The 17,101-nt window shown below is 51.7% G+C and overlaps 1 protein-coding gene across 3 annotated transcripts in view; it reads right to left on the bottom strand.

Annotated features, from left to right (window-relative positions):
* ZMAT4 (zinc finger matrin-type 4) overlaps positions 1-17,101 on the bottom strand; it is a 48,673-nt gene that overhangs the window by 1,551 nt on the left and 30,021 nt on the right. For all 3 annotated transcript variants that reach the window (XM_033081220.1, XM_033081222.2, XM_033081221.2), the window contains exons 4-6: positions 15,107-15,263; positions 9,740-9,958; positions 3,595-3,691 (exon numbers count right to left, since the gene is read on the bottom strand). In XM_033081220.1, coding sequence (XP_032937111.1) covers positions 3,595-3,691; positions 9,740-9,958; positions 15,107-15,263 — 473 coding nt within the window. The remainder of the gene's footprint in view (positions 1-3,594; positions 3,692-9,739; positions 9,959-15,106; positions 15,264-17,101) is intronic.

Raw genomic sequence — 17,101 nt, 5'->3', positions numbered from 1 at the left:
GCCCAAGCCTGCTGTCTCTGCAGGACATCAGCCATCTGGGCTGCCACAGGGTGCAGCCCAAAGTCAAGGCTCAGAGCTGTGCAGAAAGGGCTGCAGAGCCACCACGACCATCCCTAAACCCCTCACAATTAATTTTGGCCATCCAAGTGGTTTACCCCGATGGCTGCAGGATTGGGGCCCCTCTGTGTGAAAATCCAGACATTAAGCAGGAAGCCCGAGTCTGGAAGGGAAGCCCTTGCATGTATTAGCATCCATGAAAGTGTAAATGAGGATTATAAAACCCTGGAACACATTTGTGAGAGGCAGAGAGGTCTGGCTGATCAAAGAGACAACATGAAGGCGAGAAGAAAGGATTGTTCTTTCTGGAAGTGGGAATGGCTATCCCCACACAGCCAGACTGTTAATTGCCAGGGCTGGATCCCAGCCTGGAGCTCAGCTCTCACTCCCTGCTGCAGCTGTGACAGACCCACAGCTGGCCCAGCACCCCAGCCCTGGCTCTGGGCTCTCTGCTCCTTCCAGCCTCGTGCCCAGAGGGTCCCTCACGCCAGATCCACAATTTCCCCTAAATCAGCATTTCTCCAGCCCCCAGGGATGACCCAGCCTGCTCCCAGCCCTCCCCAGGAACCCCTTTTTGCCAAGCCCCAGGGTAACACTCTGCACAAGCATTGCTTTGACCCCAGACACTGAACATCCTCTGTGTCCTCTCACAACCATCTGGGACTTCACTCCCTGCTGTTTGCTGCAAATCACTTTGAGCAGTGATTTTTCATCTTCACAGTTTGCACAAAGCAGAGAAGAGGGAGGTTTTGTTTCTGCCAGCCCATGGGAACGGTGAGGAGCGAGGCTGGCTGTGCCTCCCTCCCAGTCTCAGGAGTTTCACTCCCAGCTGGGATTGTGGCTGTGCTGGTCCCACAGAAGGAGCTGCTGGTGCCAAAGTGACACTGGCCCTGCCCAGCCCTCCTCTGGGAGGAGGGAAGGAGAGAGGAGATTAAAAAAAACCACCCCATCTATTTCTGGAAAGCAAATCAAACAATGACTCAATCATCTCCACACAGTTCATAAATCCCCAATTAAAGGTTTAGTGCTCCTCCCCGCTGCAGATGTTCCAGAGTCCATCCACATTCCAAAACTGCTCCGTGCCAGCACGTGCCCACAGCCAGCAGCATCACCCACCCGAGCCTGAGCTGAGCCCTGCACTCCCCACAGCGTGGCACTTCACCTGAATGTTCAAATCCAGCTCAAGCACCTGCACCCTGCAGAAAAAATGGGAGCTGGCAGATTTATCTGCTTTGTGTATGGAGGGATAAAGGACCAGCTCAGTACCAGCTCCCTCCTGCTGCATCTTTTATTCAACACCAAAATACAAAATATCAGCCAAGACACTTTGAGCTTCCTTCCTAAGCCAAATTTCCCCCTCAGAAGCACTCGGGGCAGCCCCTGCAGGTCCCACGGATGGCTCCTGGGCACAGCAGGCAGGGCAGAGCAGCTCAGCTGCAGGGTGCCAGCCTCAAACTGCCCTGCCCAGGCAGCCCCAGCCCTGCAGGCAGTGCAGGTCCTGCTCAGCACAGCTGCCAAGCTCCTGTTGTTATTTAGGGCAGCTCACACTGGGGCTCCCGGCGTGCTGCTCCCTGCAGAGCTCTCAGGAGCAGCAATAAATAACCACAACACAGCTCATTGCTCTTAAAAGTTCTTCTCTCCTGAAGCAGCTTTCCAGGAAACTCATCTGCCTGCCGTGTTTTGGGTGGTATCAATTTCCATCCTGCAATCAGTGTTCTCTGTTTTGCTCTTTGTCCCAAAGTAAAATCCCTGCATCCCTTCACCCCGTCCTTCACCAACTGCTCCTTCTCCGGGTTTGTTTAGTCTTTAACTCCATGAAGTATGACAGCTACAAAAAATGTTTTTGTTGCCTTGGCAACTGCAGTCCAGTGGCTTCAGCCCGAGTTAGGAGGGAGAGGACAGCCTTGACATTAACCAACAATAATGAGAACAGCAGAAACCAGGGGGACACTGGCTGAGGATGAGACAGGGACGATCCTCCCCTGCCCCAGCACAGGGCACACCTGGCAGTGCCAGACCCAGAGGGACACAGGGCTGGGGAAACTCGGCACAGCACCAGCTCTGGAGTCCCAAAGTCCCTTGCTTTGTATGGAAGAGGTAATTGCTTGGAAAAGCTAGAGAGACAGAGATGCAGCCCTGCCAAAATCTGTCGTTTGTGCTGCCCAGCACACTCCTGTGCCCTGAGAACGGGCTGAGCCCAGGGCTGTGTCACCTGTCACTCCCACCAGTCAAAGCATGAGTAACTTCCCAAGGTGCTCACTCACAGCACGAGAAATTAACATTTCTTAATCTCTGCTAATTGCAGGAGACTGCACAACAGAGCAGAAGGTGTGGGGACACCCCAGGGGACCAGGCACCCTTCTGGTGTGGGGGATTGGTGACACCTCTTCCTGCACATCCCACTCTCCCATCCATGAGGCTGCTCTGGTTTGAGATAAACTCCTTTACCCTTCACAATAACACCAACAGCAACCACAGCAATAACCACACAGACTTGCAAGGACTGGGAAGGATAAATTACAGCTCTGGGCCAGGGCAGCACAGCACAGATGCTGTCATTCCTGTTTCCAAGAGAATGAGCTCTCAGCTCTGCTTTCCAGCAGTGGGAATTTGTTGCCAGGGTATGGATCCCAGGCCTGTCCCAGCTGTTCCTCATGGCCTGGCTGGGCAGGGATCCCTTCTCAGTGAGATGGAGGCAGCAGAGGTCCCAGGCTGCTCCTGGCACAGCCCAGCAGCAGGGCTGGCTCCCTCACCTGGCCCCAGCCCACTGCTCCACTGCACCTGCACTGCCAGGTGTGCTGCACCACTGCATCTGGAAGACATTCAAATGCTCCCTATAAACAGAATAGAGCTAATGTGAATGACACCAGGAACCTCTGAAGGTCTGACTTCAGCTGGGGAAGGGCTGGGTTTATCCTTTGCTGGCTCCAGCACAATGAGCCATTAGCAGTCATTGCTGGTTCTGCTCATCCTGCTCCCTTTCCACACTGCTCTCAAAGCTACCTGAAGCACTTCAGGTGTGTCCCTTTATACTCCTCTCCTAATCTGGGCAGCTCCAAGTGGTTCAGCCTGAAATGGCTCCCAAAGCTCACATCTAAGTGCATTAAGAGCAATTAGTTCATTAATCTAGTCTCTGGTATCATGTATCTCCATCGCTTCATTTTAATAATTTGTAGTAATTGACAGAGCAGACTCCCCCCAGTTCCATGCTCATAATTACACTCTAAATCACAGCAAAAACTGTTTCCCTGGCAAACACCTAATCCCCCTAGGCTCAGGGTGTCTCTCCTGAGGTTTCACACATGAAAGAAGCAGCAAACTCAGTTTCATTATCCACACGTCAGTGGGACTCCAGCAATCTCATGTGGCTTCAGCCCTGCACTGCTGGAGCTGGAGGTGCTCTGGCAGCTGTGTTTTCACAGCTGGATCCTGCAGCACAGCTGGCTCCTGCAGCACAGCCCCAGAGCTCCTCTGTGCCAGGGCGGAGAGCAGGGCAGCCCCAGCCCGCTCCACCCTGGCACACACAGCCATACTCACTTGGCCTGGTGTTTGGAGCCCTTCAGGTGTGCATGGTACTGCTCTATGGAGTTCAGGGTGACGTTGCAGATGTTGCAGGTGTAGCTGCGCTTCAGGCCTGTGAAGAAAAGGCAGTGTTAATGAAGCCTTGAGTGTTAATTAACTCTGTGCTGCACAGGGAGGCCAAGGGAAGCACAGGGCTGCACCAGAGGAAAACACTCTCATGCCTGGGCTGTGGACAATTCAGAGTCAAACTGGCAGCTAGAAAGTACAAATAAGTGAGAATGACTGAAGAAAGGGGAGAAATAGGAAATAATAAAAAAGAAAAAAAGCAGTAACCTATGCTCCAAGCAAACTTCTAGTTAATTAGAACATACTTGGATCCCCTCACATTTCATTTCCAGTGTCAGAGATTTTTCTCTTTACAGTGACCCATCTATTTACTTTTCCAGGCCAGGTATCCAAGATTAGAGAAACCTAAAGGAGTATTTTGAGACCTGAGCAGAAGGAAGAAGCTAGATTCAAAGGCTAATCCCTCCTGAGTGTGGTGCATCTCTCCCTGCTCTGCTCACACCTGCAAGCCCTCGAGGCACCACTGATCCCTCCAGTTTTGGGTAGTGCTCACAATGCAGAGCAATTCCCTGCTGGTCCATTCAGCAGCCAGATAACTCAGGAACTGTTTTCCCCAAAGGGATCCACTCTGATTTATCCACCACAGTGAACCAGCCAAGCACAGCTGCTGGTCTCTGGCTGAAGGTCAAGGCTGGCAGCCTGCAGAGCACCAGGCAGCCACCCAAAGGCAGAGCAGGAGCTCTCTCACCTGTTGGGCTGTCTCTTGGCTGCAGTACAGACTGTCCCCAGCACAACTGAGGGCTCTGCTTTAAAACACTGGAGCCATGGGATTCCTAGCAGGGACTGCTGTGCTTCTCAGGAAGTTCTAATGTTCCTTGTAATAGTCTCTTCTGGCTTTCTGCAGTATTATTTCTTTGCCAAAATTGTTAAAACAACTCATTTAGAACAAATAACCTGTGGCGTTCTCAAATTTGATCGGTCCATGCTCACCATAATTAACTGTACAGGTAATAAACACACTGACTTCTCCTCAGCCAGACCTACAGGCTCTCAGAAAATCCCTTATCTTGTTTTGCACTCCAGACTCCAGCTACACCAACAGCCCCACTTCTCTCAAACACTTCATAATATCTCTCACTCAGGAATTTGGCACAACATGAAAATCATCTTTAAATAATATTTCAGAATCATTCAGATGAGTGTTTGAAAACAACAAGCCAGCAACTGCAGAGGTATTTAAATAGTTTCTGTATTTCTGTGTCACGATGTGGCACAGAACAAAAATCAATTTGCAAACGTGAATATGGATTTTCTCCTTACAGAATTTATTCTTGATGGAGCAGTGATGGTTTCACAGCCGTGCCCTTTGTCCACTGCTGGCAGCTCCTGCTTCCTTTGCTAAACCAGGAGGCAGCAGAAGCCAGGTGAAGCCAGATGAGGGGAAGGGATGGGAAGGGCAGTGCTTGGCTGGTATGGTGTGCCAGCACATTGCAGCAGACTGGGACTTCACCCACCAGGATCTCCACATGGCAGAGCAGGACTGGGCAACTAAAACAGCTAATACTTTAATTCAAGGCAATAAGGTTCTGCTGCCCAACCAATTTAGCAGCACGTTAAGAGCAGCCTCGGTGAGCCTTAATTACTGGTGTAGGTGGAAACGCCTTCAGCAAACGCAGCTCCGAACTGGGGACGGTGATTTTCTCCCTCAGCGTGTCAAGGCTACTCACAGTGATGAACCAGGGGGAATCCTGTTCCCCCTCCCCTGCTCAGTGCAGGGAACTCAGTGCTGTTCCCTGATGCAGCTCTTCCCACATGGAACATGCAGCCACAGGCTGGGCTGGTTCTGTGAACTGGGATGGAGACAGGGAGAGGAAATTAGCCTGGAATGAACAGCAGGATGAGACCACAGGTGATAATCACTTCCAGGATATAAAAATTACCAGAATTTGACCTCACTGGAGCTCATCAAAGCTGCTACTTGGCTGAAAGTGGTTTCATAAAAGTCCCCAAGCAGTGTGCTGGGGCTGAGCTCAGCTCTGCAGGCCATCTGTGATGGGAAGGGGTCCCAGCCTGAGCGTTCCATCCTGGCAGCTGCTGGGCTCTGGCTGTGTTCACATCCCCTTCTGCATCCTCAAGACAAATCAGCATTGCCTCCCCTGCAGCGTGACATGCATTCATGTAAAATTGAATGTCCTCCTATCCCCATTAAATAAAATATTAACAAGTCAAGTTATTAATGTCATCCTGCATAAAATGCATTAAAACCCATTCCAGGGGAGTTCTTGTTAAACTGCTTCTTACTAACCACAAGTGACAGCACAGAATGAGAAGTATTTATAAGGCATACAAAGAAATTATGAGCTGAGATGAAAAAGGAAACAGCTCTTTGCCCAATTCTGGAAGAAAGCATCTGCAGCACCACCGATTCACCTGAGAACACAAAGGCTGCAGGTGACATCATCTCCATGCCCTTGTCCATCTGTACTGCAGAGAAGGCTGTGCTTTGTTTTGGGGATTCAGAGCACTTGTTGCAGGGTTTGGCTCGGCCCCAGCACCAGGCAGAGCCCAGGAGAAACCCCCTGCCAGTGCAGAGCCCACCTGCCAGTGCAGAGCCCACCTGCCAGCGCAGAGCCCACCTGCCAGTGCAGAGCCCACCTGCCAGTGCAGAGCCCACCTGCCAGCACAGAGCCCATGAGAAACACCCTGCCAGGGCAGAGCCCACCTGCCTGGAGAGGGAATGGAGAGCTGGGCCATGACCAGACATCAGCTACAACTGCTGAGATGTGACCTGACAGAGGAAACTTGGCACTGCTCCTGCCTGTCCCTGCCCCACCAAGCTGTGGCCCCTCCGTGCTGCTGAACAGGCACAAGATGCCAGAGCAGAGCCTGGAATTTGGGGGTTCTGTCCAGGTTTTGTCCTCCCAGCCCTGTGCCAGGGTGCAGGGGCAGCCAGGGCAGCAGCTCTGCAGGAGCAGCAGGGATTCCAGGTCAGCCCCACACACTGCTCAGGGGGTGGCCTGGACCCTGCCCTCCCCTCAGCCAAGGAAAGGGGACGTGTGTGCCCTGTGCTGCAGCTTTGACTCAACACAGGCTCCAGAAACAATGCTCATTTCTCCTTTTATTTTTCCTCTCCTCATTCTTATTTCTGAGAAGAAAATAAGACTTCAAAATTGCAGGATGAGCACTTGGTGAGAAGAATCAATGTTTTTGCTTCCTATAAATATCAATTGTCCAAAAATATATCTCTATTCTTGTTTCTCCAAATATACATTCATATTTATCAATAAATATTTTATTACAGCCATTATCAAAACATCAAAGGCTGCTGAAATGTTGTACTTCAACTGACACTGCCTATTCCAGGCTCACACAATGCATCAAATGTTCATCTCCCACACTAGTCAAAATAGAATTAATATTTAAGCTGTGATGGGAGAAGCCACCAGGGATGCAGAGGAAGGAGATGACTTTGCAATCCAGGGAAAACTGAGGCAGCAAAGGCACTGTGGAGCAGGGGGAGCGTGGGGATGTCCCCACCACAGCCACGTCCTGCTGCCCCTGTCACCATGATGTCCCCTGCCAGGGGAGGCTGTTTGCTCGGGCACAAGCTGGGTGTGCTGCTCACTGCAGGGACTGCTTTCAACGCCTGCAAAGACCTGCTCTAACCTTGCAGCCAAATGCATCTAGGAGAGCATCTCCAGATGGACACAGATGGACACGACCTAGACAGAAAATGTAAAGGTTTCCCATCCTGGCAGGCTCAGGACAGCCCCCCTGGGCTCCTCAGCACGGGGCTCTGCAGACTGAACCCCTGGAGCTGCACCCCGAAGTGTCCAACCAGAGCAGCACCCCTGTTCCCCTACACCAGGCACACAGACAGCCTGGACACAGCTTGCTGTCCCCTCTCCTGTCACCCACAGCCACTGGCAGGACCACACTGGACCCAGTGCAAACCCCAACCGTGCACAGCACCACCGTGAAGGTAAAACCAGCAGCTGATGGGGCTGTGAAGGCCTCCAACTTCAGCTCTCTTGGGAGCTAAACGAATAAAACACTTCACAATTGATTTATTTACAGTTAATGACATCCTCAGCCACTCCTGAACTTGGCACAGTTCAGAGTCCTGAGCACTTGTGTGTTATTGTCCCGGGTTTTATTCCCACATATTCCAGCAGCGGGCAGTGACTCAGCCAACATGAATCACTGATGGCACCATGAGTCACTCTAGGTAGCACAGGAGGATCAAGATAACCATTACAAGGTTTATGGGAGATCAAGAAATGCACAATATACTGTACAGTCATTAGTACCTAAAGAAAAATTATTTAATTTATCAAGGAAGAAAATGCCAAAATGTTACTGCAAAGCATTGCTGCCAAACCAAAGCTGTCCCACACAGCTCTGGATCAAACCTGTCCTTCATCCTCAGCTGCCTCAGCAGTTCCCTGTGTGCACAGCCAACCCAGACTGGGCCACCTGGTGCCTCTCCTGGGCCACACCTCAGGTGTGTCACCAGGCACCTGTCAGATCCAGCCCTGGACACACCCTCAGCTGGCACAAACTGCACCTCCACCACCAGCTCCCGAGGGCTGGGGGATGCTGGGGGGCTCCAGCTGCTCACACTGCTGGCCTGGCTGTGCCAGAGGGGTGCAAGCCAGGGCACAATTCCCACAGGGACCCTGCAGGGGCCAGAGCCCCTCCCTGTGGTCCCACCATGGATGGACAGACAGACAGAGGAGGAAAGGCTGCTCTCCCCTCAGCAGGAACACAAAAAACTTGTGTTCAACATCCCTGTGGCAAACGCTGAGCTCTTGCTGCTGCTGCTGCTGACCCAGGGCCATCGCAGCATTTTACAAACACTAATTAAATCACAGGAGACAGTTGTCCTGCTCTCCATCAGGGAGATGCAGGGAGTGCTCTGCCTCCAGCAGCATCCTGTCTGTGGGGCCGAGCTGCACCGTGCTCTCCTCTCCCAGGACAGCCAGGCTGGCTCAGGGACACGTGTGGGCACTGATGGAAAGGACTGCTCCAGGAGGCAGAGGAGACACCCAGGAACAACCCTGAAAGGAGGCTGCTAAAGCTGCAGGCTGGCAGTGCAGAGCAGGGGAGTTCTCTGCACAACTGGGAACCTCATGAAGCAGTAAGAGCATCTCGGGCTCCCTGGATCCCACAGGGACAGATCTCCGGGTCCCACAGGGACAGATCTCCGGGTCCCACAGGGACAGATCCCTAGATCCCATGGGACAGATCCCAGATCCCACAGGGACAGATCCCATGGGACAGATCCCTGGATCCCACAGGGACAGATCCCCAGATCCCATGGGACAGATCCCAGATCCCACAGGGACAGATCCTCAGATCCCACAGGGACAGATCCCCAGATCCCACAGGGACAGATCTCTGGGACCCACAGCGACAGATCCCCGGATCCCATGGGACAGATCCCCGGATCCCACGGGACAGATCCCCGGATCCCATGGGTCAGATTCCTGGATCCCACAGGGACGGATCCCCGGATTCCATGGGATGGTTCCCCAGATCCCACAGGGACAAAACCCACAGGGACAGGTCCCTGGATCCCATGGGGACAGGTCCCTGGATCCCACAGGGACAGATCCCCGGATCCCACAGAGACAGATCCCCGGATCCCACAGAGACAGATCCCCGGATCCCATGGGTCAGATCCCCGGATCCCACAGGGACAGATCCCCGGATCCCATGGGGACAGATCCCCGGATTCCATGGGACAGATCCCTGGATTCCACAGGGACAGATCCCCGGATCCCACAGGGACAGATCCCCGGATCCCAAGGCACAGATCACAGATCCCATGGGACAGATCCCAGATCCCACGGGGACGGGTCCCCGGATCCCAAGGGATGGATCCTCAGATCCCACAGGGACGGATCCCTGGATGCCACAGGGACAGATCCCTGGATCCCACAGGGACAGATCCCTGGATCCCACAGGGACGGATCCCCGGATCCCATGGGATGGATCCTCAGATCCCACAGGGACAGATCCCCGGGTCCCACAGGGACAGATCCCCAGATCCCACGGGGACGGGTCCCCGCTCTCCCTGCGCAGCTCTCACCTCGCAGCTCCCCCAGGTCCAGGGTCTTGCCCAGCTGCTCCAGGAGGTCGGCCCTGGCCGCGTTCTTCTTGTGCTTTTTGCCGTCGTAGTGCTGCTGTGCCATGGTGGGGTTGTTGAACCAGGCTGTGCAGAGCTGGCAGTGCCGGTCCGAGTCCCGGCGCTGCGCGGGCACCGCGGCTCTGTCCGTGTGCGGCGCCTTCAGCGAGCCCAGCGCAGCTCCTGCAAGGGAAGGGCACCTGAGCTCTTCTGGAGCAGCACACCGAGCACACCCCGCACCAGACAGGGATCAGCCAGGCAGAAATCGGCCGCATTGCAGGGTCCTGGGGGTGTTCTGGGTGGTGCTGCTGGGAAAGCCACCACTCCTCATTCACAAAAGCATCCTGAAAGGACAGCCCAGGACTGTTCCTCAGCTTTCTGCATTCCACTGACTGGGGAAGGAAGATGCTTTCAGTGCAGTTACACATCTTATCACTGTTCGGACTAAATCTGCTAAACTTATCCTGCTTGGATTGCTACTCCCAGGAAAAATCGTCAGTGGAGAATAAAAACAACATGCAGAGCCATCTTCTCAGGATAGAGACATATTTATCGTTATCTTAGGATTCTTATTTTTCAATTTAATTGGTCTCAGGAAGAACAGGGAAAGCCACAGTCATTGCAAACTGCCACAGATAAAAAAACCAACTCAATAGTCAGTCCCATCCTTCAAAGATCTTCATATTATAACTGTTGTCAAGTACCAGCAACACACTACCTTAATTTAATTCTGTTTTCCTTCAGATTCATCAAAAACCCATCCAGGAACACAAACATGACCCCCAAATCATTCCAAAGAAAAGTGAGTGATTAGTCTTTATATAACGGAATGCACTTTGTTCAACAGAGTTACCCAACTTGATACAATATAAGTCACAAATCCATGGAAAAAAAAAAGAGTTTGAAGTAAAATAAAGTTCAGGTAACACTAGGATACAAAAATATACAATGACTAGCACTTAATTATCACGCCTCATTCAAAAATTCCCTTTTATGTAGCTTTCCTTTTCTTTTCTTTTCCAGATAAAATGTCTGCTCTTTAAATAATTAACAACCTGCTCTCTCCATGGTACTGGAAGAGGCACATTTGGAGGTGGCAAGAGGTGTGTGGTGGCTGTCTTTGATCAGGGGATGATCCAGCTGAGCCCTGATGAGCGCACAGGGCAGCAAATGCCAAACCCACCTCAGTGTCTGACACCAGGAACAACACAGGGATATATTTAGAGATATAATTATGCCTGTGATTGACTCCATGGCTTGGGAAAGTTAATATTGTTATAAATCTTCTGCTGACCTCCTCAGTAAGGGACACCTTTCAAGGAAATTCTATCTTACATATAACATTACTTACAACCTTATCAATTTCCAGGGGTTTATAACCTTCTATTGTTTTTGATGATGACTGCCAAGGTATCAGAGTTCCAGCAGTGATGATGCTGCCTCTGAAGAGCTGCTCCAGGCAGGGCCAGGCAGGGTCTGGCTGGATTTTGGTCCTAAAAAAAAGTCTTTTCTATGGTTCCAGCAGGAGAGACACAGCCCAGCCCCTCCAAGGTGCATGCAGCAGAACTGCCAGTGTGAGCAAAGAGCAAAGCCAGCACAGGCACCAGGAAGAATATTAGGGAACTGCACTAATTCCTGTTCAAACTGGGATTTATTAGGGAACTGCACTAATTCCTGTTCAAACTGGGATTTATTAGGGAACTGCACTAATTCCTGTTCAAACTGGGATTTATTAGGGAACTGCACTAATTCCTGTTCAAACTGGGATTTATTAGGGAACTGCATTATTTCCTGTTCCAGACTGGGATTACACAGACTGAGCTCCTCACAAACGTGCTCCTGCCCTCCCCAGGGAGCTCCCTGCAGGAAGGGGCCGTGCCCAGAACCCACTGGTGCCACTGGAACAGCCCTGGTGATGCCAGGGGGTCCCAGCCCTGTGCACCACCCCGGGCACGGCTCAGTCCAGGGGCCAGACTGAGCTGCAGGGATGTTTGGAGCATTATAAAGAACCAGCAATTTCCGCAGCCCAGGAGCTCTGTGACAGATCTGGCTCGCTGTTCCTGAGCCCCAGGCTATGAAGTTACATCTATCCCATCTTCTGGGCAGCTTTCTCCTTGTTTCCAGCACGCTCTGCCCGAGGGGGACCAGGGAGGCTGAAGCTCATGGAGCTGGTGATGTCCACAGGAGTTACATCTGCTGCTCGCTGAGGGAACCCGACAGAACATCTCTGCTCTCAGCCCCAGGGCTGCTCTGAGCCTCTCGGTGAGCCTGGGGGCTTGTGCTGCCCAGGCAGGAGGGGCTGCCAGGGGGATGGCACTGCTGCTGCAGGGATGCCACCAGAGCCCCCAGCCCTGCCCCAACCCCACATCCACCCCTGGCTGCCATGAGACCGTGGGCAGAGCCCCCCTTCCTGCATCACACTGGGGCTGCCATGGGCAAGGATTTCCTCTTGGCACTCACAGCACAAAGAATTTTCTCTAAAGTCACATTCCTCAGGTCCCACTGACAGCCCCCACCAGTCCTAAGGTGTGCTGAGCCCAGCCTGGCAATTAATGAGAGCATCCCAAGCCTACCAAATTCTCCCAAAGAGAAACAGATGAAAGTTGACTTCTCCACAAATGTGAATTTATCATCTTGATATGCACTACATAACTGCTACAGAACAGCAAATGCCATCATTCCCTGAGCAGCGACACGAAAATTAATAATAAACACTCACGAAACGTCAAAAGTTAAAAATGTTTCTCCATCTAAAACACAAACATAAAAGCTGCGAGTTTGACTATTTCAAGTATTTCAAAATGCTAAATAGCTCATGACAGTCTGCCTTACGTTCCCTTTCGCTGTGGGAGGGAAGTGAGAAAGTCTTACTTTGCTGCAAGAGGCAAAATACTAAGTTAGAAACACTTTAGCACTCCAGCAATGAACTAATGTTTGACTTCTTTCTCACATCCAAAGCTTTTTATTCCAAGCTGGATTTAAATGGCACCCAACTTTTTCCACTGGCACACTCCAGAAACTCAGCGTGAGGACAAGAAAGTAATTGAGCCACAACAAGGGGACACTGGGGAACTCGATTTTCTTCAGAAGAAATCCCAGAAATGTAGGACTAGGACTCCAGCCACTGCTGGACAGATCCCTGCACCCAACCCAAAAAGCCATTTACTCAACCCCTTTGGCTGTCCCAAAGCCAGGGCCACTGCCACTTTCCTGGAGCGATGCCTGCAGTCTTGCACTCACATTGATGAGGACAGCAGCTATTCCCCCACAGCTCTGTGGTTTTTAACTCGTGGTGCTGATGGGATACAAGCTGACAGGGGATGTTGGAAGTGACTAGAGGAATTCATCAGCAATAGTGGTGACACAAAGCCTGTGAGGGCTGCAACCTTGTACAGCAGAGCCACTGGAGAGATCACAACTCCTTCACTGTCATGATGAGACATGGTTTTTGTGAGAATCCTGACTGTTGGGCCACTGCTCCTCCTGGGAGCAGAGAATGGGACATGTGTGCTCCATCTGGATGGGAACCGTGAAGGAGAACGTAGATTCTGCAAGGGCTCTAAGAATAGATGTGATTTTCTTCAGGACTGATGAGACAGAAACTCCAGAATACCAAGCAGCAGAATATCCTCCCCAGGAGCATCCAGCACGCTCAGGGCTGTGCTTGGTTGGCTCTCAGGACTCATGAGCAGTCTCTGAAGCTCTGAGAGACTCAATGCTCCCTGCTGCCAGCCACAGAGGACTGGGACACAGCCCAGGGAAAATTGCTGGGTGACTGTGGGCAGCCCAGAAAAACGCTGTGTCCAAAGGGCTTTATTTCTGAGAACTCCTGAAGAGCAAGGAGGTGCTCATTAATGCATTCCTGAGCTCAGCTTCATCTTCCAGATCAAGTGCCTGTAAGGGCTGATGAGTCCTTGAGCTGCTCCTTCCCTGTGATTAGGATGGCTGAAGAGCCCATTACTGCAGAGCTGGCAGCATGGCTCACTTAGAGCCCTGTGAGGCTGATCTAGGTGATTAAAAGGTGAGACAAACACCACAATGCAAGCCCTGCCTTGGCCAGGCCCCGGGGCTGAAGGGTGAATCCAAATTGTCAACTTAGATGGGAATCAGTCCATGTGCTATTCTGAGATCCAGCACCCTGTGAGCATCAGCTCACCTGGACTTCAGCAGGACACCAGGGTTTGTGGCAGGTGCCAGAGGAGGAGCTGCACACGAGGGATGGGGTTCAAATCTAAGCAAGCCCTGGACAAACCAGCACTGCAGAGCCCAGCACAATGAACTGCAGGACCATGACAGCTCATGGGAGAGCTCTCCTCACCCCACAGGACACACTGGTGCCCAGCACGGCCAGCTGAACTGAGCAAGCACCACCTAACACAACTTCCCACATTCCCTGGGGAAAAGGGGCCAACAGCTCCAAGCCTCCCCAGCAAAGGACAAATCATATTCTCTGTATCAGTATCTACAGTCTGTGAAGTTAAAAAGGCAACAAAAGCCACACACAGAGTGCCAGCCCCGTTATCTGATGACGTCCAGGATTTACATGCTAGGCAGGGTCCAGTGCACACAGCTCCACTTGTATTTTGTGCTGAAGGAAGTGCCACTGGCAGCAATTCTGGGTCACATCTGTCTGCAGGACCTCAGCCCAGCAACCCTTCCTGCAGAAAGGTGAGTGCTTTGCTCAAGCATTTTCTGCTTCCACAACCACAGAGGATTTTTTTTTCCCACAGATTATTAGTGGTTTTCAGGGATTTATGGTTAAGCAAACAATAAGATGGTTAAATTGTCCGATTTCAACATTTGACTTTTTAAATGTGAAAGTTAATAGGCTGCATTATTAGAATTGCCGTGGAGGAAAGCACAAAATCCATCTGGGCAAAAATCAAGAGACAATCAATCCAAGGGTTTTTAAAGCCTGGATTTCCCTCTGTGGTAAGAGCAGACGATGCTCTGTACTGTACAGTAACACCAAAGGTTTATTAAACATATTAGCTGGGCTGATAATTAAACTGCTGATAATTAAAGGCAGGCTTGGCTATCTGCACCCAGCGGAGACACTGCCTCCCACTGAGAAAACACTGTGGAACTGTGGAACCAGAGATAGGGCTGGCACCAGGGCCAGGCCAGGCTGATAAACCCCTAATCTGCACAAAACAAAGCAGACAATAACGAGCATCAGGAGTTTTTTAAAGGTTGTTATGACAGCGACACAAAGGAAGAGCTGTCCCTGCTCTGCTCTCCACCTCGCTCCATTTTCTGAGCCCCCACCCAGCAGCTCCTGGCCAAGCCCCCCACCCTGAGCCCCCCCTGCACCTGCTGCCCCCGACCCACCTGTGGCCTTTAACGCTGGCTGCTCCCCTAGCAACAGTTTTAACCTTTTGGCATGGATTTTCCCTTGGTAATGCGATTCTGCCACCACGGCTGAGGTAAAGGACATGTTACACAGTGTGCAGCATTTGTTCTTATCCACCGAGTCACCGTCGCTGCCCTGTGGAGACACAGACAGACAAAAAGGAGCGTGAGCCACCAGGCACTGCCACTGGGAGAGCAGGAGGGAGGAATCCAGGCTGCTGTGCCAGGGCTGCCAAGGGGTTTTTCCCTTCCTCACCTCTCCCAGCCTTGCCCCTGCCCTGATTTCCCGGCCCTCCCACACCAGTGCTACCCCAATGCACTTTTTAAAGACACCCCAAAACATTTAAGGGGACAAAATTGGGGGGCACAACCCTCCCTGCAGGTGGGAGAAGCAAATGAACTGTCTGAAATCACACAGCTCCCTTCAGCAGATCCAGCACCAGCCCTGGGCAAACCCAACACAGACTGGACACCTGACCACCACTGAAGGTCATATTTCCTCCCTCTAAAAAGCACTTTTACAAAAACGACCGATTTTGATCACTTTTTTGTTGTTGATAACTGTAAATCAAACCTAGGGGAGGAATCTCAAGAGGTGATTAGTACTGTTCTGAGTGTAATTTGCACTTCTTTTAAATAGCTTTCTCTCAAGATATTTTATGTCTTCAAAGGGAAATCACTTGAAAGTTAAGAGCAGAGTAGAAAATTTCCAGTATCTATTGATCATCAGTGGCAACATATAAAGAGCCTCCAACAGAGCTCGTTTGAAAAGCTGATACACTTCAGTGTTAATGCACCAGGGTCTCTTCCTCTGCCAGGGCTGCTCTTCAGTGACATCTTTTCCTTTTCAACCTACTTTCCCAGCTAGACTGCAATTAGAAATAAAAAATTACCCCCCCACCCCCCTCAAAGAGCTCTCCAATAGCTCATTCAGCGTTCAGGTCCCACTGACACTGACCCAGAGCTCACCTGGGCTCACCTGGGCTCACCCAGGACCAGCACCGTGATGCAGCAGCAGCAGCACAGGGGTGTCCCCAGACTCTTGGTGAGCCCCTCTGCACACACAGCAGAGCTCTGCTGCCTGACAGCCACCCCTGCACACCCACTGCCATCAGCTGTGGGATGCACCAGGTGTCTGGGCTCTGCTGTTATTATCATTTCCCCAGGTCTGATCATCCCTCAGCACCTTCTCCTCCCTTCCCTCCTGCACCAAGCACAGAGCCAGAGTGCTCCAGGCTGCTCCAGCCCTGAAGGGTAATTATGCCTTCTCATTTGTCAGGGGCTGTTTTACCTGAAACCGAAGAGCCTGGGGGAAGCTGACCCGGGTGTCTTTTGTCACCTGCTGAATGACACGGCTGATGGGATTGTGCAGGTGCTGAAATTCACCCAGGGTGCCCCAGCTGGGGCACAGGGCTCTGCCCAGGGCAGGCAGCTGCTCCCTGGGATGTTCTGCACCCTGTGCACCCACCCGTGCCTCCCCCAGCACAGTGCAGCCCTCACAGCCCCTCTGTGCTCCTGCAAATCCACTGGCAGCTCCTCAACCCCAGTCCCAGCCAAGGGATATTCCTGCATTTTGTTTCTGCAGCTTTCTCCAGGTGATCCTGCCTCTGAAACTTCACCCCATTGCAGCACAGAAGCCACTGGCATCACACAAAGTGAAGCACAGCAGAACACATCACTGCCTGGGAGTTAAAGCATCCATCTCCCAACACTGACATCCCCCCTTCCCCTGCTCCCAGCCAGACTAATTTATAGGGCTTCTTTTTGTAATATTAGAAACTTCAGTCCCCTATATCTAACAGAATTAACTCCATTTGTTTGGCTGCCCGTTAACAAGCTGCTAAAAGGCACAACCCTCACACAGGGCAGGGCACTTGCAGTCCTTTGCTGGATGCTCCTTAAGCAATCCACAGGAAAAGCAAGGATTTTTGTTCCACAGATACAAATCTGCTGTCTTCATTTCCCAAGTTTTAC

The sequence above is a fragment of the Catharus ustulatus genome, chromosome 27 (assembly GCF_009819885.2).
Source record: "Catharus ustulatus isolate bCatUst1 chromosome 27, bCatUst1.pri.v2, whole genome shotgun sequence".
NCBI classification, from domain to species: domain Eukaryota; kingdom Metazoa; phylum Chordata; class Aves; order Passeriformes; family Turdidae; genus Catharus; species Catharus ustulatus.
Note: the sequence above shows the minus strand (reverse complement) of the source record. Positions and strands in the feature narration are given on the sequence as shown.